At 38.2% G+C, this 23,632-nt stretch overlaps 2 protein-coding genes across 3 annotated transcripts in view; one reads left to right on the forward strand and one right to left on the reverse strand.

Moving 5' to 3' along the window:
• Nucleotides 1-17,161, reverse strand: part of OXNAD1 (oxidoreductase NAD binding domain containing 1) — a 51,058-nt gene extending 33,897 nt beyond the window's left edge. Inside the window, exons 1-4 of one of the 2 annotated variants that reach the window (XM_077130051.1) lie at nucleotides 16,777-17,161; nucleotides 10,792-10,947; nucleotides 9,073-9,199; nucleotides 8,718-8,781 (exon numbers count right to left, since the gene is read on the reverse strand). In XM_077130051.1, the coding sequence (XP_076986166.1) occupies nucleotides 8,718-8,781; nucleotides 9,073-9,191 (183 nt within the window). In that variant the 5' untranslated portion in view covers nucleotides 9,192-9,199; nucleotides 10,792-10,947; nucleotides 16,777-17,161. Of the gene's footprint in view, nucleotides 1-8,717; nucleotides 8,782-9,072; nucleotides 9,200-10,791; nucleotides 10,948-16,663 lie in introns of both variants that reach the window. The other variant, XM_077130050.1, reaches the window with a different exon arrangement.
• Nucleotides 17,162-17,298: 137 nt separating this feature from the next.
• Nucleotides 17,299-23,307, forward strand: DPH3 (diphthamide biosynthesis 3). Its single transcript, XM_077130052.1, has 3 exons — nucleotides 17,299-17,561; nucleotides 18,055-18,129; nucleotides 22,594-23,307. The coding sequence occupies exons 1-3, from the start codon at nucleotides 17,454-17,456 to the stop codon at nucleotides 22,657-22,659; spliced, it is 249 nt and encodes an 82-aa protein (XP_076986167.1). The 5' UTR covers nucleotides 17,299-17,453; the 3' UTR covers nucleotides 22,660-23,307.
• The last annotated feature ends 325 nt before the right edge of the window (nucleotides 23,308-23,632 follow it).

Genomic DNA, 23,632 nt, shown 5'->3' on the forward strand with positions numbered 1-23,632 from the left:
AGGTAAACTTACTTATATGTACTATAATTTAAGTCACTTAAAAAATGGTTTTCTAAACAAAAGTTAGTAGAAGTTCAAGAACCTTTTGTTGTTCAAAAAGAAAGGGGGAAAAATAGATAAATGGGATTTTTTTTTCTCAGAATCAAAAGCTGCTGTGCCTCAAAGGATTTTGTCAAAAAGGTAAAGAGGCAGCCAACTCAATGGGAAAAAATATGTGGAAACCATACATCAGGTAAAGGCTTGATATCCCATGTACATAAAGAAATGATACAATTCAATAACAGAAGAATAACAATCTAACTATAAAATAGGCAAAAAACATGTATTGACATTTTTCTGAAGAACAAATACAAATGGATAAAAAAATGAAGAGTTGCTTTCTTCTTTAGCTGTAAGAGAAATGCAAATGAAAACTACAATGAGACATGATCATACATTTATAAGAATGGCTGTCATTAAACAAACAGAAACTACAAATTTTGGAGAAGATGTGGAGAAATTGGAACACTTATTCACTGCTGGTGGACTGTATAATAGTACCAATACTATAGAAGACAGTTTGGCGGTTCCTCAAAAAATTAAACATATAGTTGCCATATGACCCAGCAATATCACTACCTGGTATATACCCAGAAGACCTGAAAGAGATGACATGAACAGACATTTGCACACTAATGTTCACAGCAGCATTATTCACAACTGCTAAAAGATGGAGGCAATCCAAGTACCCATCAACAGATGAATGGATAAACAAAATGTGGTATATACACACAATGGAATATTATACAACAGTAAGACGAAGTGAGGTTCCGAAGCATATAACATGGATAAACCTTGAGGACATAATCCTCAGAGAAATAAACCAGCCACAAAAGGACAGATACTGTATAATCTCAATATTATGACTCTGATAAAGATGACAATGTCAAGGCTCAGGCAAGCCAAATAAGTTGGTCTGAATAACAGGCCAAGAAGTCACTGGCTCCCAGACTGAAAGTCAATGTAACTTTCTCTGATATTTTGCTCTAGTACGATATGGATGCACGTTTTTGGGACAGATGGGACATGTGGTAATCTCTTGCTCACATTACCTCCCTCCTTTCCCCTTTTCTCTCCTTTCTTTCTCCCTTCCTCTCTTTCTTGGTCTCTCTTTCTCCATTTTTTTTCTTCCCTCCTTCCTTCCCTAAAAATAAAAAAATTAAAAGTTTTTTTTAAAAAGGTACTTGCATGTAGTCCAGCAAGAAAAAAAAAAAGGAGGGCAAAAAACCAAAAACACTGCAGATAATCTAGATTCATGTCCAAAAATGCAGGAAAGGCAGAGATTTTTTTCAGTATAGAACAGGTATCGTCCTTTGTTTGCCACATATTCTATTTTAAATATCTAATTACAAAGACAAGTACTGAGACTCACCAAGGAGTCCCCATTACCTTATTACTACCATTTTTTATGTTTACAAAAAGAATCGCTTAGTTTATAGGCATTTTTAATTTTCTTTCAAAATAATAATCTGTAAAAACACAGACATGAGTGAAATTATTTCATCCATAACAGTTTAACTGGCATCTGTCAGATTCATTAACAAAACCATACAGGGTGGGCCAAGGTGGCTCAGTGGCAGAGTTCTCACCTGCCATGTCAGAGACCTGGGTTCGATATCTGGTGCCTGCCCATGTAAAAAAAAAAAAGGAAAAACAAAGAAACAAAAAAACCCATACAAGTACATGTCTTAAACACATTCAGAAAAGTTATCTGGTAGCAGGAAATCAACATTCATAATCACTGCTGGAAGAAGAGAATTTCAGCTCAGACATGTGAGAATATTTCACAATTAAATGTTAGACTATGCGAAATGAAATCACTAATCATTTGCCAATGTTTTTCCAAATATAAAATTCAATAAAGGGGGTTGGTGCGATGGTGGCTCAGTGGCAGAATTCTCGCCTGCCATGCCCGAGACCTGGGTTTGATTCCCGGCGCCAGACCATGCAAAAAAAAAAATTCAGTGAAAAGGGAGAACCTACACTTTCTATTAAAACAGCCATATTTTCATTTGGATAGTTTATGGCCAAAAATATTCCCAGCCTGCTTTATGTCTATTGGAATTAATACAAACAGTAAGCTAGCTATTGCTATTAATTCTAATAATCTGTGCAAAACTGTTACAACTTGCAATACACATACCTTGTACAATTCATAATTTTTAAAGATATGCTGCCCTTTAACTACTTAATATTGCTTAATTAATGCAAATACTATACATTCTATAAAATTTTCTAGCAATGTGGATTAAAAATATTTAATCCCATCTTTTTGAAGACCATATTTTTATTTCAATCTGAAACTAGTTTCATACAATTAGGATCTATAATAACAGCCCTTTTTATATGCCATTCTTTCTTTACTTTCATTGAAAAAGTAAAACATGAAGTTCTGAGAAACTATATGTTTTAACATTTGTTCTTGCTCTCAAACTTTAATGGATCAAAAGACTTTGCAACTGAAACCTCAACTAGCCATGTCCTAAGTTAAAACACATGGCAGGAAATGAAGTTCTCCATAAAATAACATTTAGACGCTTCTACTGTTCAATAAAATAACAATGTATTGGCCAACTTTTAGTAGTACCCATTTTTAATGCTTTGATAGAGTCAGCATCTAAAAGGAAATTCCATCACACTGATTAAAAAGTTGGTTTTATGTAGGGAAATTTTGATGTTATTGCTGATGCAAAAGTCTCCATACAGGAAACAGGTCTGTCTTTGGGAAATCTGGCTGGCTTCCCCTGCTCACTCCCATTCATTCATTTTCTGGCTTAAAAGTTTAGGCATAACTAGGATTAGAGGTACCTGAAACAATAATGTGGTTAGGGCACAGATGAATTTCAGAGTTGAAGGAAACTTTAGTGATCGTCAAGAACAATGTGCCATACAACATATAAGGACACCAAGGCCAAAAGAGATACAGCAGAACACCAATCTTGGTGAGTAGGGATTTATTGAAAGAAACTTGATTTTACTGAAGCAATTTACTGACAAGGAAAGACCACAAAATTCTCTGTCAGTCACAAAGTTTTACCTTTTAAGAGGTTTATGCTCATCAACCCCACGTCCTGGTGCAATGAATGAATTTCTCACCTTGCTCCTACCAAAGGCCAACCCTTCCACCTGGGATGGGTCTCCTCTGCCTTCTCAAGCCTTTACTACAGCAAATGTTCTCTCCCCCCAATCATTCCCTTATTCTCCTCCCCATCAGTACACACATCTCAAATAATATCATCAGCAGCAAACATCTATTCAGCACTTACCATGAGTCAGACACTTTATGCATATTAATTCATTTGATCTTCACAACAATCCTATAAGGCAGGTTATTATTATATATGCCCATTTTTACATATTAGAAAACTGAGGTCCCAGAGCTAGAGATTTGAATCTAGGCACATGACCACTGTGCTTTGCTGCCTTTCAAAATACAAAAACAAACAAAACAAGCCTCTCCCTTAATCCAGCTATTACCTCATTTCTCTGCTCCCATTCACATTAAAATCTTTCATTTATATATGGCCCTGGCTCCTCTTTCTTATCTCCCATTCTCCAATCAGGTTTTCACTCCAAGCAAGGTAATACAACCAATCCTTCTGGTCATCTGCTATCCATTTTACTAAATCCAATGATGACCTCTTATAAGAATTCATTCAATTGACCACTCCCTACTTTTTGAAACCCTTTTTCTCCTGGCTTCCATGCTGCCTTCCCTCTTGCCTTAATGGCCACTCTTTCTCCATCTCCTTTGCTGGCCCTTCCTCTTCTGCAATCTTTACATGCTGACATACCCCAAGGCTGAATTCTGGATCCTCTTCTCCTACTCTCTATATGGCTTAACCTTTTCATTTCTACCAGTGAATTGCACACTCACCTATACAACTGCCTATTTAAATTTCCATCTGAATATCAAATAAACATATCAAAATTAACACATCTAATGCCAAATTTTTTTCTTCAAATGGCCTTCACTATTTTTATTTTGGAAAATTTCAAACACATGCAAAAGCAGTAAAAAGAATATAATGAACTCCCCAATGCCATGAACCCATCACCCAGACTGGACAATTATCAAGTCATGGCTAATTGTGTTTCATATGTAACTCCCCCCACTCTCCCCATCCCACTTGCTGCCCTGATTATTCAAAAGTGAGGTCTATACTTCCCCTTCTCCAAACACGTTCTTTCCCTTCTCCAAAACTGCTAGCAAATACATAGGTCCATCATCTCCGGCCCAGACTGTGCAAATCCTAAGTTTCCTCTCTGTGTCACTAACCCCCCTCCGCCCACCATCCAAGCCACCTATGAATCCCATCTGTCCTACCTCAGTCCCAGACCCATCCACTGTTTTCCAGCCCCCCTGCTACCACCCTACTCTAAGCCACCATCATCTATCTCTCCTAAAACTATGAGTAGCTTCCAACTTGGTGTCAAAGAATAACAGAAGCCTGTTTTCTATCCTACAAATAAGTAACCCACTTACCATGTAAATCACATATAACTTCCTAGCTTAAAACCTTCCATCATCCTTAGAATAAAATCCCAACTCTTTATCCAAGTGCACAGTGATTTATACAATCTGACCTCTCATCCTACCACCTTGTTCTGAACATGCCATGCTTCTTCCTGCCTCAAAGCCTTTGCTCTTGGCAACCCCTCTGTCTGGAAGGCTTGGCACAGGGCTGGTCCTTTTCCTTATTCAAGTCTCAGCTCAAATATTGCATACCTGTTTAAAACAGCAACCCCTGCCCCCAGCCACTCCTACCTCCCATTACCTATTTTATGTCCTTCACAGTGTATATCACATCTGATGTTCTCATTTACTTGTACCAGAACAAACCATCACATGCAGATGGAGCCTTACCTGCCCAAACACTGCTGTATTCCTAGAGCCTAGAACAGGGCTGGGCACATAGCAGGCACTTAATACATGATTGTCGAATTTAAAATGAAATTCACTTCATTTCATTGGGTCTTGTAAGGTAAAAATGAAAAAGACCCCTACCTCTTAGATTACCTAATTTTTCAAACAAAAGTGTATTAGTGTGGAAAAAAAACCCTGGTACTTCACTTTAGCCACTAACAATTTAAATTCTGGGTTCAGTTAAGAAGTAGCAGTACAGGCAACTTTCTCATTTTTCATAGCTTCCATTTGTACGATCTAATTTATCACCAAAACAGGATTCTTTTGAGATTGAAAGGAGGTGTAAGACAAAGGACATAAACCAGGACTATCTCAAGCAAACCAGGAAGCAGATTCTGAGTCTAAATTTATGTGAAATGGGGATAAGGATCCCTACACCTCCTTCCCAGGTTGGCTGTAAAAATCAAGTAACAACCTATTATATAATCAAATGCTTTATAAACAAAAAGGCAATATATAAGGCATTGGGAGGTTAAGGAATGGCTTCTAAAGGAAGCAAACTAGTACAATTGAAACAGATTTATTGGTTTTTCCAAAATCAATAACATATATAAAATCAGTTTCTTCCCATCGGAGTCCCACCGGAATCTGAAGGAAGGGACTGGGTCTTTCATTTTCAATGCTATAAACCCTGGATCTAGCCCAGTCTGACATATTTCCAAATGAACAAGAATGAGTAATCAAAAAAACGATTTCATTACCAAATTTTCCCATCAAATTGATGAAGGAGTACATCTTGCTCAATGGCCCAAACCTCTACTGAAGCCAAAGTGTGGAGTGACTCCTCCAGTGAAATAATAATCTGGCTTGAACAATGCTTACTGCATAATAACATTTCTACCCTTATCTCCTTGACATTTCTAAGGTTACTCAGACTACTTTTTCTTTGATTCTTAAGAAAAAAATGTGAACTTGAACACGGTCAAATGTCACTATAATTCAGAGTTCCGTTTCTGGTATCAGCATGATTTCAGACTGGTTACATTTACAGCCCAAGCAAGATGCATTAACATCATAAAATGGCATTCAATAAATTCTTCTGAGGGAATACAACGTCCAATACTGAAAAGACAAGTGCTCCTCTGTCCCCACTCCAAGAGGGGCTGATGGGTCCTTTGGCCTAGGAATCAGATACCTGATCTGAAGCTACCCCTCTGGCCCACCCATGGGACTCCTCCCACTCTGATTGCTCCTTTGTAAAATGTAGATAACATCTTATTCTTAGGCTACCTCACGGACTTAAGTGAAAAACAAGTGAGATGAAGGGAGTTTTGTAAAGTATAGTTGCTACACAAATTAGGGGTGACAAGAGTGGTAGGCAACACTATCAAAAGCTGGTCCAATTCTTTTACGGCCCAGTCCGATGTGCTGTTCATTTGGACAGTTCCAAGGTCAAGCCCCTTTGGCTCAATGATCAGAGGCTGCCCTCTGGAGGAACTGGGGTGAGCCCCCCCGAGTGACCTTATACACATGAGGTGGTCCCAGGCATCACCTAGCTTTCCCCAGTTCCTTCTTTCACTTTTATTCCTTAGGAGAGCAGTAGAAATTAGAAACAGAAGAGAAGTAAAAGAATAGCAATTAGAAAATTCTTCCTCCAACCTTATAAATCATGACTGGAATTTTAACCCAGTAATTTTCTGACTTCTGGGCACTAAAATTCTCAACTTTTCAATCATACTATTAGAGTTTAAATTAACATTCTTAGTCGTTTGCTTAAATTTGGCTGTAAATGAACCCTAGAAGTCCCAATAGCTGACATGTAATATTCTGAATTGACTACTCTAATTCAGACATTAGCAATCTATAACCCAGAGGCCAAATCTGGGTGTTCTGATAAATAAAGTTGTACTGAAACATAGCCACATACTGATTTATGTATTGTTAATGGCTGCTTTCAGGCTACAAAGGCAAAGCTGAGTATAGTCTATCCTCATTATTTGTGGATTCTGTATTTGCGAATTTTCCTACACACTAAAATCTATTTTTAACCCCAAAATCAATACTAGCAGCGCTTCTGCAGATATTCAGAAGTGCATAGAGTGGCAACATACATGCTCCAGGCTGAGGATGAAAAAGGTCAGCTCATATACTATAAATAAATGTCCTTTTCACAGTATATTTAGTGTCATGCTTTTTAAATTTTTATGTCTTGTTAATGATTTCGCTATTTAAAATGGCCCACTGCTTAGTGTTCAAGGGCTGTCTAGTGTTCTCTAAACATGAAAAGGCTGAGAAGACTGGGATGTGCCTTAGCGAGAAAATAATGTGAGTTAGATAAGTTTCACTCTGGCATGAGTCATAGGGTTGTTGGCTGTAAGTTCAATGGTAATGAATTAATTATATATTAAATGTGATCTCTTTAAACAGAAACACACATACAACAATGTTATATATTGATAGTTGATAGATATGTGACCAGAGGCCTGCAGGAACCTAACCCTGTATTTCCCCAAGGAGCAATGGTCCGGTAGTCATTAATTTAGCATTTGTAGTGACTTTATAAAACATAAACTACAATGAATAACAAGGCTCAACTACAATTACAACTAAGACCTAAAATATTTACTATCTGGTCCTTCACAGAAAGTTTGCCAACCCCTGCTCAAGTCATCCAAGCATGTAAAATAAATTGCTTTTTCTTCACAACTGGCAAGGTTTTACTTTTAAAAGACAAATCCTAACAAGTCTCACATTTACAGAGTCAGCATTTTTGCATGTTGAACAAACCAAAAGGAAGTATTTTCAGATTTATCATCAATGAGTAAAGTATATTTTCCCCACATTTCCATAAATCTACAGTGAACTAATTTTACAAAGATTTTGCAAAAAAAACCCACTGACTTAAAGCTGAATCAACAAACATAACACCCTCAATCCCAAAGCAATTTTCTGAAAGTAGAATTAGTTTGAAAGATGGGAAGGGTGCTAAAACAATATGCCTTCACATTAGGTGTATCCTTTTATTAACACTGAAAATTAAACTATTGCCACAATACAATTTCTGACCATGTCTACAGAAGTGCAGAATCCTTCTTTATAAGAACAGTTTTTCCTATCAATTTAAATACATTTATAATGCTAAGTTAAATATACTCCAAAAAACAAAACAAATAATCAATTTATGATTTAAAGTGAAAATGGGGCTACTCACTGATAAAGGGTGAGGGTCCTTTGTTTTCCAGCCCTTGACACCATTTCAGGTGGTAGATTGGCTTTCTATAGTCTGAATATGGTAGAAAAAAATCTGTATTTGAGAAGGGGAACAAGAGAGCTTGTCCTTTCTCAGATGTTAGTGCTTTCTTCCTTGATGAAACAAGTTGTTTTAAAATATAGTGATGAGAACAAGAACTTTGAGACAGTGCCCAAAAAAAAAAGAAGAAGAAATGGTAAGCCATTCATAAAATACAGGCTCTAAAAGGAATTTTAGCCCTAAAATATAATCCTAAAGGATGGCTCTCTCAATTGCTGCTATATTCCCTTCATCAAAAATTAATCCATTCATTCCAAACTAAAGGGTAAAATTAAAGTATTTCTCTGTCATATTTTCAAATTAGTTATCATATATGCTATTCAGAAAACTTCTGAACAGAAAAATAACAAATCTCCTTTGACCGTCCTTCAAAGAGACCAAACTAACCTAACACTTCTTTGACTGTCCTTCAAAGAGATCAAACTAACTTAAAAATAGTCATAGCTATACGCATATTGTCCAGATTGGAAAATCCTCCTCCCGTGGCCCAAAGATACAGACCTCCCGTCGAATGACATTTGCAGTTCTCTCCAAATGATCAGTTTTCCTTTTGGATTTCATTATGCTTTAACAGAAAATAAAATTATGTTATTACGTATCAGCTTCATAAAAGTAAAAAAATTAGTGTTCCCTGTAATACTATAGCTATCCAAATTACAACATAACATTATGCATCCCAGAAAACAGCTAATGCAAAACTTTGCACATCCAACTAAATTTTCATGATATACTGACAGCATGTAAATCTAAGCCAGGTGTTACTACCTTCAGGAGCTTGATTTGTCTCCCACAACCATCAGCAGGTCAGGCCCCTTTGAAAATCAACCTCAAATGATACTGAAGACTGACGACTCACCTGGCTAGGGTAAGGTGGCGCAGAGTCCAGGGCGTCACTCTCAGTGAGGTGCCTGGACTGAGGAAGGCTTTAACGGAGCCTCGCAACAACCCAGCAATCACAACAGTAGCACAGGCCATGGCGCTTCCTAGCCAAACATAAAACCGAAAGTTAAAATTGTTTTAAGAAAAGGTGGGGAAATATTAGACTATTTTAGAAGCCAACAAAGAAGAATGTGAATTTCTGTTGCTGTTCTTATAGCTGAACCAACCACAAAGCAACAAGGGGCCTAACTTTGTCCTAACAAAACATACTCGACTGATCTCCACACTGCCTAAGTATGTAATTATTGGAACTGTCACATAGTCATGTTTTCTATTAGTTTCCAAATCTCTAAGTGTATGTGACTAATCTTACACTATTATAGAAGAGTAAGGTTTTATAGCTGCCTAATAATTGTATACCACCCAAAGAATAGCACGTAAATCTTTAATATTTCTTGTTAGATAAAGTGCAAGGGACAGACAAATTTCCTGAGGTTCTCAAACATAAAAGGCTTAAGGTTTCCAGCTATATAAAACCAACATGGATCACAGTCATACTATTTATAATAGCCAAAACAAAATTATCCAAATGATGATTAACAGAGTGGGTAAACTAATTGTGATATATTAAGACATTAACACAATCTATATACTATGCAGCAGTGAGAATGAACTACAATGACATACAATAACACAAACGAATTTCACAATTATCACACTGAATGAAAGAACTCAGACTCAAAAGAGCACTATTCTTAGATTTCATTCATATAAAGTTCAAAAACAAGCAAAATTAATTTAGGATGTTAGAAATCAAGTTAGTAGTTATCCTTGGGAGGTTGTAGCGACAATGTTGTTTCTTGATCTGGATGCTGATTATATAGGTTTATTCACTTTGTGAAAATTCATCAAGCTCTTCTTTCAAAATCTGTGTATTTTCTGTTTATATGTTATAGTTCAATAAAAAGTTTGAAAAAGAAAAGCACATGGGACGGTTCCCCAACATTCCAAATTCTAAAAACCACAGGACTATGAGGTTGAGAATCAGATGATTTATTTTTTGGTTCCTACAATTGCATTTTCCTATGCCAATTTTTAAATATTTCTTTGCCTGTAATGGCCATATTAACATGTTATATTACCTTACCTGTCCTTCTCTATCTTAGTAACCTTGAGAAGAAATGAAAATGTACTTGAATACTTACTCTTTCTGAGCTATTCGGATGAAGGTGCTATGTAAATTGTAAGAAATTTAATGTTAGAAATATTCAAGGTATGTGTGTTCATGTTCTTACTCCACATTCATCAATTTAGCCATTATGTGGTATGCACAGGCCTAGGCATGGAGATATCAACGTGAACAAAACAAAGTCCCTCTCAGCAAGCTTATGTTCTACTGGTGGAGACAAAATAAAAGTAAATAAACCAGGCAGTGATAAGTCACACGTAATTTATCCAGTTATAACCAAATCCTATCAAAGAGCCTACTGCTTTATAACTTTGTCTTTAGATAAATGAGCTATTTCTTCTTACCATAGTATGATACAGCATCATTTGCAATTTTCTTCTCTTGCAAATAAAAATGTATAAGGTCTCTTTCACCTCATGCAAGACTACTATATGGAATTTCTCTCCTTTAAATGTGCTAAACCAACAGAGGTGTGTTAATCACTGAAAGAAAGAAAGTAAAACTTACTTTAGAAGTCCATGAAGTTTTAGGAGTCATTAAATTTATGGCTGGCTGACTGACTGACATGCAAGATTTTGGTTCCAGTATTATACCGAGGCCTTTTTATATACCCCAGGTGGAACCTGCACAGTTTTTCCACATGTCGAGATTTTCACAAAGTTCCTGCAATGGCACAGACAATACAGAAGAATAATGTTTTGGGAAATTGGTAAAAAGAACCACTGCCTCTTAGCTGCAAAACAGAAAACTGATTATAATGAGCAGGCATCACCTCACAGCAAGCCCATTCTCAATTATCCCCTTTCCATCTATTCTTCCTCCTTAGATGTCTCCGTTTTTCTTTTTTGAACATTCCTCTTACTGCCTCTTCCTTGGCCTGTCCTTAATTCCTGCTACTTAGGATCTAGCCCATGAAACAAGAGCGATGGCAGGAATGATACATTTCCATGTCACTGAAGGCTGAGCTCCCTGGTAAAAATAGCATTGCCATACATATAGTTAAATATGGAAATACTGCTCTGCTCAATGTTTTAGACAACTACTTTTAAGATTAAATTATCCTCACAAAGGATATTTTGTTTAGTGGCTATGCTAAAATGGAAGACAAAGACTTAATTTTTTAAAGCTGTTTCCTTAAACTTCAAAAGCCTCGTTTTGTTACCAGTAGTAAGCATGACCAAGAGTGCCATCTACTGGTACAAAGAGGGTATTATCAAATTGTTTTCGTTTTCAGAAGCCTACCAAGAGTATGCTAGATCTTTGAATGAGGTTTAAAAAACAAACAATTTTTTAATGTGGAAAATATGTTCAACTGTTTGATAGGGTAAATTGTAAAGCAAATTACTGCAAAAGGCAGTTATCAGCTGAGACTCAAATGATGAAGCGGCAGCCAAGCAAATGGCAGTGGGAATAAGTAAATGCAAAGGCCCAAACATCAAAACAAGTCAGGCAGGTTAGAGGAACCAAGGGCAAAGTGAGTGGAAAGCAGCAAGCTAGGTGACAGCTGTATGAGATGGTCAGGGAGGTATATGTGGTAAAGGTATGAATTTTATTCTAAGGGCAGTGGAAAGTGACTGAGGGTTTGAATAAACCAGGAAAGGGACATGATCTAATTTTACATTTTAAATGATGGCTTAGGATGCTGTCTGAGAATGCATCACAGATGGGCAAGAATAGAAGAAGGCAGTTCAGTTAGGAAGCTCCAGTCTAAGATTAGACTAGTATAATAACTACAGAGATGGCAGAAGTAGATGAACAGGAATATACTTTAATTAGAGCCCTATGACTTCCTAATAGATTGGATAATGGGAGAGGGGCAGTAAGAGGAACAGAGGATCAAAGAATGCCTCCCAGAGCATTAATGCACTGAAATAAAGTTCACAGAATTATCATGGCACTTGTTAATTTGGAATCGCAGGTGTCACTGAGGAAGCAAAGGGGCTCAAAGGGGATCAAAAGCAAAGGGGCATTTGGTAAGAGACCTAGAGGTATACAGGATGCTATTGTTACATACAGAGCCAGGAATTGGTAGAACCAGGCTCAGGTCAACACCTTCCTGTGCTTTTGATCTTGGGCAAGTCACCTCTTACTATTATAAAATGAGAACACCAACACCACCTCATTGGATTGTTGAGAGGAATAAATGAAATAATGCCTATGGAAGTACATGGCAAACGAGTGTTATTAAAAATCAATCCAAATACAGTACCTTCTGCTCTCTGCCAAACAACCTAAAGAGGATGTGGTTTGATATTGTCAATAAAAACTCTCCTAACCCGATATACAAGAGCACTCATCAAACACAGTTTCTATTACACAATTATAACCTAGTCCTAAATTCAATCTTATGTTAAGAATTTTGGTCATGGCTATTTTCCAGATCAACAGTGTTAACAGTTTTGTTTTAGTGTTAACATTTTATGATAAAAAAATCATATAATCTGTTATCTCAAATGACCCCAAAGCAACTAATACATCTACTTTTTTTTACCCTCTCAGGATCCAAAAAATCTCATTACAAAATATTTCCATTTCCTATTAGAAAGAAATTTAAAGTTTAGTAGCCATAATGTTTTACTTAAAACAGTGCTAGGTGGGGTAAAACCAAAAAAAAAAAAAACTGTACTTCATATTTGACTATGGTTTTACTTTATTCAGCACAGGACACACTCAAATTTGGCAGTACCATAAACTGAACTACCCACAGCGAGACAGAAGGGATGGCCAACAGACTGCAAGGTGAAAGCAGTATGTACGGCCAAGATGGACCCTAAATCGAGGTCTCAAGGGAACCAGCCTTGCTCTAACAGAGCTGTTTAAATCTAGTTATGCTTGTAGCATCACATCACAAATGGCATCATAGTTAATTAACAGATCTGAAGCTTACTACCTCTTATTAGCTTTGCTCCCTAGGCAAGTTTCCATGCCTCTAAACCTCAAGTTTCCCAATGCTAAAGATCATCAACACCAAGGCAGGCTTTTTAAAAACAGCAATGATATAATGCATATAAAGCATTTAATACAGTACCTGGCACATAGTGTTATTAGTAAGTAATTCAATCAACTACTTCCATCCCCCATCCTATACTGTTAACACCCCTTATCAACAGGAAAGTTAGAATGGGCATAGCCCAAATGTCCCTAAAGATTGGGAGAAGGATCAAAGGAAGAGTTATAGCAGAGAAGAGAATTTAACAAATGAGTATGACTGCTGAATCATTATATTGATATTTCTTTTAGTCTCCAGTGTCTTGGAGAGCTAGAAGGAAAAACCTGGAATTGTAGACCCATAACCCACACCAAACTTCGAAATCTGTTCTATAACTACTTGTTACAATGTACTTGGAAAGTTATTGCTTTTTTGTATACATTTTATATTTCACGATGAAAAACACTAAAAAAATAAGTGGCTCACTGGTTTTCTTTTTTAATCAGAGAATAAATATCAGGTGTGTATATAGTTAAATAGCTGATGATACAAAACAAAATCCATCTCATTGTGTACCTTTGTTTCCCTGTGTTTACTTTTATTTTTTAATAGAATCTTTATTATGAATAATTAATGTCAAAAATGTGAAACACATGGAAACCATTGCTTGTGAAGTCATTTGCACCTCTAGCTTCAGAGATGCAGCATCCAGTTCAATACTATATATGAGTATAGATTTTCTTCCTGAGCTGTACGATCTGGAGTTGACCAGAGTCACAACAGTGAAATCACACTGCATTTATGCTTTTGTGTCTGGCTTATTTCACTCAGCATTTAATCCTCTAGATTCATCATGGACTTCATTTCCTTAAAGCTGCATAATACTCCATAGTGTGTATCTACCATATTTTGTTTATCCACTTGTCTGTTGATGAACGCTTAGACTGTGACTATCTTTTGGCAATTATGAATAGTGCCGCTATGAATATCAGCGTACAAATATATGTTCGTGTCACTACTCTCTGCTCTTCTGGATATACCTAATATTGGTATTGCTGGGTTTAGGGCAATCAATATTTAGTTTTCTAAGGAACCACTAAACTGTCTTTCACAGTAGTTATACCATTATACTATCCCATTAGTGGTGAATATTTCAATTTCTCCATATCCTCTCCAACATTTGCAGTGTCTTGTTTGTTTAATAGCAGTCATTCTTATAGGTGTGAGACGATATCTCATTTTAGTTTTGATTTGTATTTACTGTATAGCTAATGAAGATGAGTATCTCTTCATGTGCTTTTTAGCCATTTGTATTTGCTTTCTGAAAATTATCAGATCTTTTGCCTATTTTATAACTGGGTTGTTTGTTTTCTGTGGTTAACTTGTATAATTTCTTTATATACATAATCAAGTCTTTACCCAATATATGGTTACCAAATATTTTCTCCCTTTTTGACAAAATTCTTTGAGGCACAGAAGCTTTTGATTCTGAAGAACTCCCATTTACCTATTTTTTTCTTTCATAGCTTGCGCTTTGGGTATAAAGTTCAAGCTTTTTCTCTTTCCATTTTATATAATACATACTCAAAGAAAAGTTGGAAAATTACAAAGAAATTACAAAAAACTAATCCATAAATCCTGACAACTTTTAGGACCATCAACCTCAGATCTTAAGATTCCTCTGTAAATTGTTTTTGATAGTTCCAAACAGCTTTCTAAAAGGACCTTCAAGTTATAATTCCATGAGCCAAAAATGAGATTACCCACTTCTGTACATTCAAAAATGGTTCATCTTAATAATTTGTAGGTCCTTATGCTCAGAAGCACTGAAGAACTACAATTGGTTCCCTAACTCAAAATAATCATTGGGCCTGCAGAATAGACACTGGAGAATCTCTCTTGCCCTCCAGACCTCAAGATACTATCTGGGCAGTACTCATCTTTCTTAACACGGAGCAGCTCTGAAATGTGTTGGCTTTGCCAGGATCTCCCTTTTACCCAGACAGTCCAGAATCGTCCCAGTTAATCTCAACAAGTTTAACAAATGTCTCCTGGCTGCTGGGTAAGATCTCCAATTACGCAAAATGGAGTGTTTCGTTGGGCCTTTGAAATAATTTTCTATAAACCTTTCTTTCACATAACTTCTGGACGTTCTCCCAAAAATTCCTCTGCCTTTAAGTCTTCAAGGTTTAAACAGGCCTGTGGTGGTTAGAAGCTGTAGGTACTGCAGAAAAACATGAAATTGAATACATTCCCATGGGTGTTACACATTGTAAATAGGACCTTTCAATGAAGTTACTTCAGTTACAGTGTGGCCCAGCCCTATCAGGGATCCTGTTACTAGAGTCCTTTATGAACGAAATAAATTCAGGCAGAAAGAAGAAGCCAGGGAAGAAGCTGAAATTCCACAGAACCCAGAAGAGAACAGAGAGGCCAGGAGAGGCAGCCATGTGCACTGCCATGTGACAGATGAGCCAAGAACCAAGGCTCATTACTGGCAGCCAGACCCAGAATGCCAGTCTTCAGGAAGAAAGCATCACGTTGATGACACCTTGAGCTGAACTTTTTCCCAGCTTTAAAGTGTGAGTGAATAAACTACCATTATTTAACCCAACCCATTTCATGATATTTGTTTGAGCAGCCTAGGATTCTAAAACAGATCCAAACTGGGTAGAGCCTTGCATCAGAGTGCACAAAGCAGGTAACTTTATGCAAACATTTGAGTGTTGACATAAAGGGATGCGTATTATGTGTGTATTATGTCTATATTACAAAATATGAACTAAATATGGTATATGCAGTTGCATATAATTAAGTAAAATTTTTAATTTCCGTGTAATAGAATGTTAGATCTGAAAGGGATCTTATAAATCATTCCTAGTGCAATCCTTTCTTACTCAGAAGAGGAAATAAGGTCAAAGAATTTAAATGACCAGGCCTCAGAGCTCATTCACAGCACAGACAGTTCTGAATGCAGATCTGCTCCTCAATCCAATGATTTTAAACCACTTTCCTCCTCTAGAAAAAAATAAATACTCAGTAATGGACCAATGCCCTCTGAAACCAAAACAGGTACTAGACTAGCACTGCTTTAAAATAAAGCACCTTTATTTTCCGCATTTCTCTTCAGGGTATACAGAGGCCTCATGCTGATAATTCTGCCACTGACGTTATTGTTTTTACAAAGAAGACACTGTACTTTATATCATATAAGTAATTTGCCCCCGGGCCTTGGAAACAGACAGGCTCTTCATTTTCCAGGTGAAGTTGCCCAAATCTCTGAGCCTCAGTTTCAAGATTTATAAAATGGAGTAACAGTTAAGCAACTCAGAGTTGCTGGGAAAATTACACTTGGCACAATACCTGGCACACAGCAAACTCCCAATAGTATTGGATGATTTTGCTACAGTTATTGCAACAAATCACCGTAGTTAATAACGTTCTATATACCTGGACACTTTGGACCGGAACCCGATCTCTGCCTTCCAAGTCTTTGCTCCTTCGGCAACACAATTTAGGGTATTTGTGGATGTCTGGGGTGAGAGAAAAGGCGGGGGGTCTACCTGAACAGCCCAGTGCAGTCAGGAACAACTTAGGCGTCGGCCTGAGCTCAAATTCACTGAGTGAATCGAAATTCCAAGGGAGCTCTTCGACCGTCACCGAGGAGAGAAACTGATGAGGCAGAGCTACTCCCGCCGCCGCCTCGAACGAAGTAACAGGCGCTCCCTTTCCGGAGGGGCACCGAGGGCCAGGTCGATGCCACCTAGTACTTGCTGCAACCTTCAGCAGGGCCTGTTTAGGCCTCCCTTCGGTGGGCGGCCGTGAAGCAGGTAAACGAGCGCCGCTGCAGGGGAACGGCACGCCTCCTCCTACACCCGTACCTAGCGTGCAGACTCCGGCCAAACTACACCGGCGTCTCCTGACCCCTCCGACGACCCGGATATGACTTAGCCGCCGCGCAAGCGTTCCCGACAGCCTATTGGTCACTGCCGTCCAATCGGTGTGCGATGCCACTTTCCAGTGTCTCCGCCCCCTACCTCAGCCGTCTCCAAGGTGACCGCTACCCGGTCACCCATTTGGCTGCCAAGCTCGGAGTTGCGTATTTTATGTGCGCCGGAAGCAAAATTCCTGTACCGGTGCGTGGTGACAGCATCCTGCCCGGCCGGCGCCACCGAGGTTAGACCCACGGAGGTGGTGTCGGACGGCGGGGGCGATAGCCCTCTTGCTGACCTCAGTGGCAATGGCGGTGTTTCACGACGAGGTGGAGATCGAGGACTTCCAGTATGACGAAGACTTGGAGACGTATTTCTACCCCTGCCCATGTGGGGATAACTTCGCCATCACCAAGGTAACTCAGGGTCCCACCTGGCAACTCTCTGGAACGGCGGTTTTTCGCTCTGCGGTGTACCTTCCGTCGTCGCCCGTACTTCTCTGGGTCATTCACACCCTTTTTATCCTATTCCTGAATCCCCACCCACCCCACCCCCAGATAACACTCTGAGCTCTCAGTGGGCACATCGTATTGGCCTCAGTAAGACTGGGGAGGGAGTGGCGGGGGGCTCTTTTCTCCCCACCTTTTGGTTCATTCCTGGGATACTTCTTTGGAGAAGGCAGCGCTTTTTTGCCTTCTTTGAGGCGGCCGAACCTTATCTAACCTTCCTGGGTGTCTTCCTTAAGTAACTTTTCCAGGAGAAAATGAGGTTGACGTTTCTCGAGGAAGGCCTTTTTGGCCCTCACACACCTTAGAAGGACGCAAGCCACCCAAGGCTTGCTATAAAGAAGGGAAGGGTCTGGGGGAGGAGAAGACTATGCTGACCACAAGTCGTTTGATTTTGTTATAGGAAGATTTGGAGAATGGGGAAGACGTGGCAACGTGCCCTAGCTGCTCTCTCATTATAAAAGTGATTTACGACAAAGTAAGAGATCTAACTTTACAACGGTTGGGGTAGAGGTGGGGGAGGCGATTGTCAAGCGATGACATGGACCTAGAGTATCCTGCCTGAAATAAGTGCAGGAGAATGTTTCATACCGGTGTGTTAGGTAAAGTGCTATGTTTTTTAAGCACATGTTTTTAAACAATTGGTAAACAGCCATACTGTAAATTAAAACTAAAAGGGTTCAAAGTACTTAACTCATTTCAGCTTTGGAGAGGTTAATGTATTAAAGAAACCGGTCTTTAAAGGTAATTATTGATGCTTAAGAAATAGAAGAAAAATAATTATGAAAGTTAGATATTGACAGTCTTTGTTCTTCTATTAATAAGCAATTAAGATTGTTCGGAGCACCTAGACTTATTTTGAAGGCAGCAATTATATACTATTTCTTGTCTGACTTATACATAAAACTCTGAATTATCTTGTTTGAAATTAAATTCTTAATTGCAATTTTGCAATCTCATTTTAGTCAATAGTTGTCCTATTTTATTTCACCCAAGGTGGTTGTTGGTGAAAAAAAATAAATGTTGTCATTGTCCAACTCCAACCCCATTTTATGGTCCATACATAGAATGGGAAATTTTAAGTTCACACTGAAGGATGAATTCTAAAAGGAGGTGGGGAGGGGTTTGGTTGGGGAGTTGAGGCACAGAACCTCATGAGAGAAGCAGCTCAATCCAAATTATAGGCTAGCGTTTAGAAACTTAATGATAGGTTTTTTGTTTTTTTTTTTTTAATTCTTTCAGCTAACATTATTTATCAAGCCAGTACTACACACCAGGCAGTAATCAATGAATTTGGTGAACCAGAAAACAATCCTTGTCCTTGTGGGGTCTATAATTTGGGGGTGGGGGGAGGGAATAAACCAATGTAATAAGTAAAGCTTAGGGTATATGTAAAGAGAGGAAAATGTGCTCTGGAACATAAAGAAAAGGTAAGGGAGATCTGGCGTGCTGGGCTGGGATGAAGGTGGATAGTTATAGATTACAGTTTTAAATAAGGTTATCAGGGTAGGCCATCATGAGAAGAATGCATCTGAGCAGATTTAATGAAGTAGGAAAGTGAGCCATACATTATGCAGGGTTGGAAAAGGAGATGTGGGGGTCACAGTAGTTTGGCAAAGGAAACGTTCCATGAGAAGCCCTAAGGCCAGAGCATACCTCATTTTTTCGAGGCGGCCAGCACAACCAGAGCCGAGTAAGTAAACGTGAGATTACTCTAAGATGAAATTAGTGGAGTGGCGCAGATCACAAAGATGCTTATGAACCACCTTAAGGACTTTGGCTTTTCTGCGAAAAATATGGGGAATCATTGGAGGATTTTTTTAGCAGAAGAATGTCATCATCTAAGTTTAAGTTTAAAAGGATGGTTCTAGCTGCTGTGTTAGAGTAGATTGTGAGGAGGGATCAAGAATAGGAAGGGGAACAGTTTGTAGGCTGTTACACCAATCAAAACTGGAGATGAAGGAAGCTTAGATGAGGCCATAGCAATGGAGGTAGTGAAAAGTTGGATTCTAGAAACACTTTAAATGCTAAGGATTTTCCTGATTGGATATGAGGTATGAGAGGAGTCAAGGATGACTTTAGCATTTGTGGCCTTAGTAATTGTGGGGATGGAATTTCTCTCAAATAAGAGTGGAAGTGTGGAGTCAGGAGGCAACCCTTATTAAGCATTCCTGTTTGAGAGGTCTATTTGTTATGCAAGTGGGGTGGTTGATAGGCAATTGGATTTGCAAGTCTCAAGGCTGGAGATGTAATTTTGGATTTTATTAGGAGATAGATGGTGTTTAGAGCTAGGAAAGGGCTTGAAGATCACCATGAGTGTAGATTGAGATGGACAAAAGAAAGGACTTAGCATGGAGGCATTCCAACATTAAATGGGCAGGAAAGGGGCGGGCCGCGGTGGCTCAGCGGGCAAGAGTGCTTGCCTGCCATGCCGGAGGACCCCGGTTCGATTCCCGTCCCCAGCCCATGTAAAAAACAAACAAACAAACAAAATATAATAAAATAAGAAAATGTTTAAAGATGTTTCCCTTTCTTCCTCCCTTCCTTCCTTCTATCCTTCCTTCCTTCTCTGTCTTTCTTAAAAAAAAAAAAAAAAAAAAAAAAATGGGCAGGAAAGGAAGAGGAAGGACCAGCAAAGTCCATGAAAATGAGCAACCACTAATGCCAAATGAAAAATGGAGGAAGAAGTGATTAACCTTGTTAGGTGCCAGACAAGATGAGGACTGAAAATTAACCATTGGATTTAGCATTATGGAGGTCATTTGTGATGGTGATGAGAGCTATTTCAATGAAGTATTGGGGACAAAGACTTGATTGATGGAAACCTGGTTGGAGAGAATGGAGGGAGAAGAATAGAAGGCAGCAAATGCATGTATTTCTTTCAAGGAATTTTACAGCAAAGAGAAGCAGAAACATGGCCCATAATTAGTGGTAATACAGAATCGAGAGAAGGCTTAAGGTGGTAGACATTCGGCTACATAGGTATAGACACAGGAAGCTGAATATAAATAGGATTGTGGTTTTGCCAAGGTAAGTATGACAGAATGAGAAGAGTTGTTATTGACCACTGTACCATTTGTATTAGAGTAAATGGGAGGAGAGAGGGAGTGAGGGTCAGTGAAAAGTAGTAGAATAAATGTATTGGAGGTCCCAGAAAGATCAAAATGAGGGTGTACAATCCAGGGGCAACAGATGATATAACTGAGAAGTTAAAGTTTTAGGGATGATTATGATTACTGAATCATTATATAGAGATTCCTTTTTTCTTTCTGATTTATAAGACAGGGGGAAATACCTGAATTCTCTGAACGGTAATCCAGTTGCCTTGATATCTGATAATGATGTAGAGCCTTTGTGCCCTTGTGATTGTAAAAATCTTGTGACTGATCATCACTTATACCCATTATGTCTGGTTTTTTAACTTTAGAGTCTTGTGATCACCAAAAACATCCCTAATGTTTATTAATGAAGGGCGTGAGTCAGGCCAGAACTAACCTCCCTCAGTTGATAACCAAAACTGGATCTAACCAAAATGGGCCCACCTAACATGCACAGTAGCTTAGGCTTTAACCTATAAGTCACCTATACCTCATTATAATTCTAAAAATCATACCTATCATCATATTAAGGTTGCCACTATTTTACACACATTCTGTGACTAAGTATGTAGTCAGTCTGTGCATACTCAATAATGAGGTCACCTCTAATTACATCATCTGGAGTTATTGTGCTCATTATCCTAAACTCTGCCCGTCTTTTGATAATATACAACTATCAGAATTACTGCAGTTCAGGGAGACAGATTTTTTTGTCTGCTCTCCTGCCTCGTGCCTTTCAGTAAACTCTTTCTCTCTTTGAAACCCTGGTGTCCCAGGAATTGGTCATTGAGTACATCGGGCTGAGAACTCACTACCTTTGTCCCATAACAATGACAGGAACAGAAAATAGTAGCGAATGATGTAGTCTAATGACAAAAGATTAAAAATTTGGAAGGTTTTAAAGAGCCACCAACTTGACGGAGATGTAGGAGAAGCACCGTCCTTTGGGAACAGCCACATCTCAACCTCAACACTATTCATCATATTGGAGGCCCAGTAACTCTTTGTTGTGTGGGCTCTCCTATGCCTTTGTAAACACCTAAAACCATCTCTGGCCTGTACTTTCTAGATGCTAGTAGCACACCCTCCACACTTTCAATTGTGACAACCAAAATTATGTCCAGACATTGCCACATTTCCTCAGGCGGGGGCACAGAATCTCTGCTTGAGAACCACTGTGCTAGAAAAAGAAGTCGAAGGGAAGATATAAAGAGGTTGAAACTATAGAACATTTGGCTGACAATGGATCCTGAATTCAAAAGGGCACAGTGAAGGGTTCCTGATACTGGCCAGGAGTGAGAGAGAAATAGGAAAAGGACTAGAGGCTGATCCTTAGAGGGATCAGATTGTAGGAGATAAGGGGTAATGTGGAAGGCGTAGGTTTCTTGTGGTAGCTGACATAAACCCAGGGATAAATGATCAGAAATTGAACTTCAGTTATAAAAGTAACAGTTCAGATTATCTGTGTTGGGAAACACATAAGACATGTTCCTTTTAGTTAGAAGTAATTACTTTGAAGAGAGAAGGTATTTATTTTAGTTATCAAATATTGTAGTAGTGAAGCTTTGGTATTATACAGAAATTTAAAAAGATGTGATGTGATTTCTGAGAAGTGGATGCTTTGTAGTAAAGATGGGATAAGACGCCATATATTAAATATGAATTCAAGACAAAAAACTGATATACTTTTCTGGTGCTGACATTGACTCTTTAAAAGAAGATGTGACATAACAATAGAAAAATTAAATTAATAGAGATAGATTGAATAGATAACAAAAAACTTAGTATTAATGCATTGTAGCATAGAAACTCAATAGCTAATGTCATTTCTTATTCTGTCTTAGGATCAGTTTATGTGTGGAGAAACAATCCCGGCACCTTCTACCAACAAAGAATTAGTTAAGTGCTAAAGAAGGCTATAAGAATCCAAATCTCGAACTATTGAGAATGAACTAAGATGGAAAAATCAAATGCAGGGTTACAGACCTCTTCACAAGGACAACCTTTTTTTGTGGTTTATTGTTCTGTTAGATTGTGGATTCTTTAATCAACTGCTACGTTCACCTTCAATTAAAGAAGCAACCCACAGCATGACATACTTGGATTTCAGGTATAAAACTTTGAATTGCAAGTGTTCTTAAGTTTCCATCCAAATTTTTAAAAAGATAATTTCAAATCAGTATGTTTTTTCCTCTCAGTTTCGACTATTTTTGTATCTTAAACCTAATTACTTCAGTATCTGATAACAGAATCATCTACCTCAAAGTCATTCGTATTCCTTGACAAAAAAAAAGGATTATATTTTTTAGTTGGTTATTAAGATTAACGTTAGCCCGTTCCTCTGAAATTTGACATCAACCTTGCTATTCTAAACTTAAGAAAATTAGTCTCTCCTTAATTGTGTCAGTGTTAGAATGTTGATACTCTGCTAAGCATGGCTTTTCTGTTATGCTTGATACATACAGTGCTGGCTGTGGTATTAAAGAGAAAATATGGTGAGGTCATAATTTCTCCAGAGTAAAAGTTAATGAATAAAAAGGAAAAATTAAAAAGTGAAATGGGCAAAGAATATTGAGTTTCCTTTTCAATATTCTGTATGTTCCTTGAAAAATCAGGATAAGATAAAAAGACAAGCAGCCAAGGGAAGCAAAATTATTAACAGAGGAGCCAAACGTGAACTTAATAGACAAGATGCTTGAATGGTTTTGCCAGATCACAAAAATACAATTCTGTATCTAGGTTTTGTTTGTTTCTGTTTAGAGAAGACTAATGAAATTGTACTTCAGATGGGGGTCCAGTCTTTATCGCTGGAGATAATGCTTTCAGCATGATTACAGTATCATACCAATGTGGCTAAAAGGTGAGGCCTCTACAGTGGCTTCT

Source organism: Tamandua tetradactyla, chromosome 15 (assembly GCF_023851605.1).
Source record: "Tamandua tetradactyla isolate mTamTet1 chromosome 15, mTamTet1.pri, whole genome shotgun sequence".
NCBI lineage: Eukaryota > Metazoa > Chordata > Mammalia > Pilosa > Myrmecophagidae > Tamandua > Tamandua tetradactyla.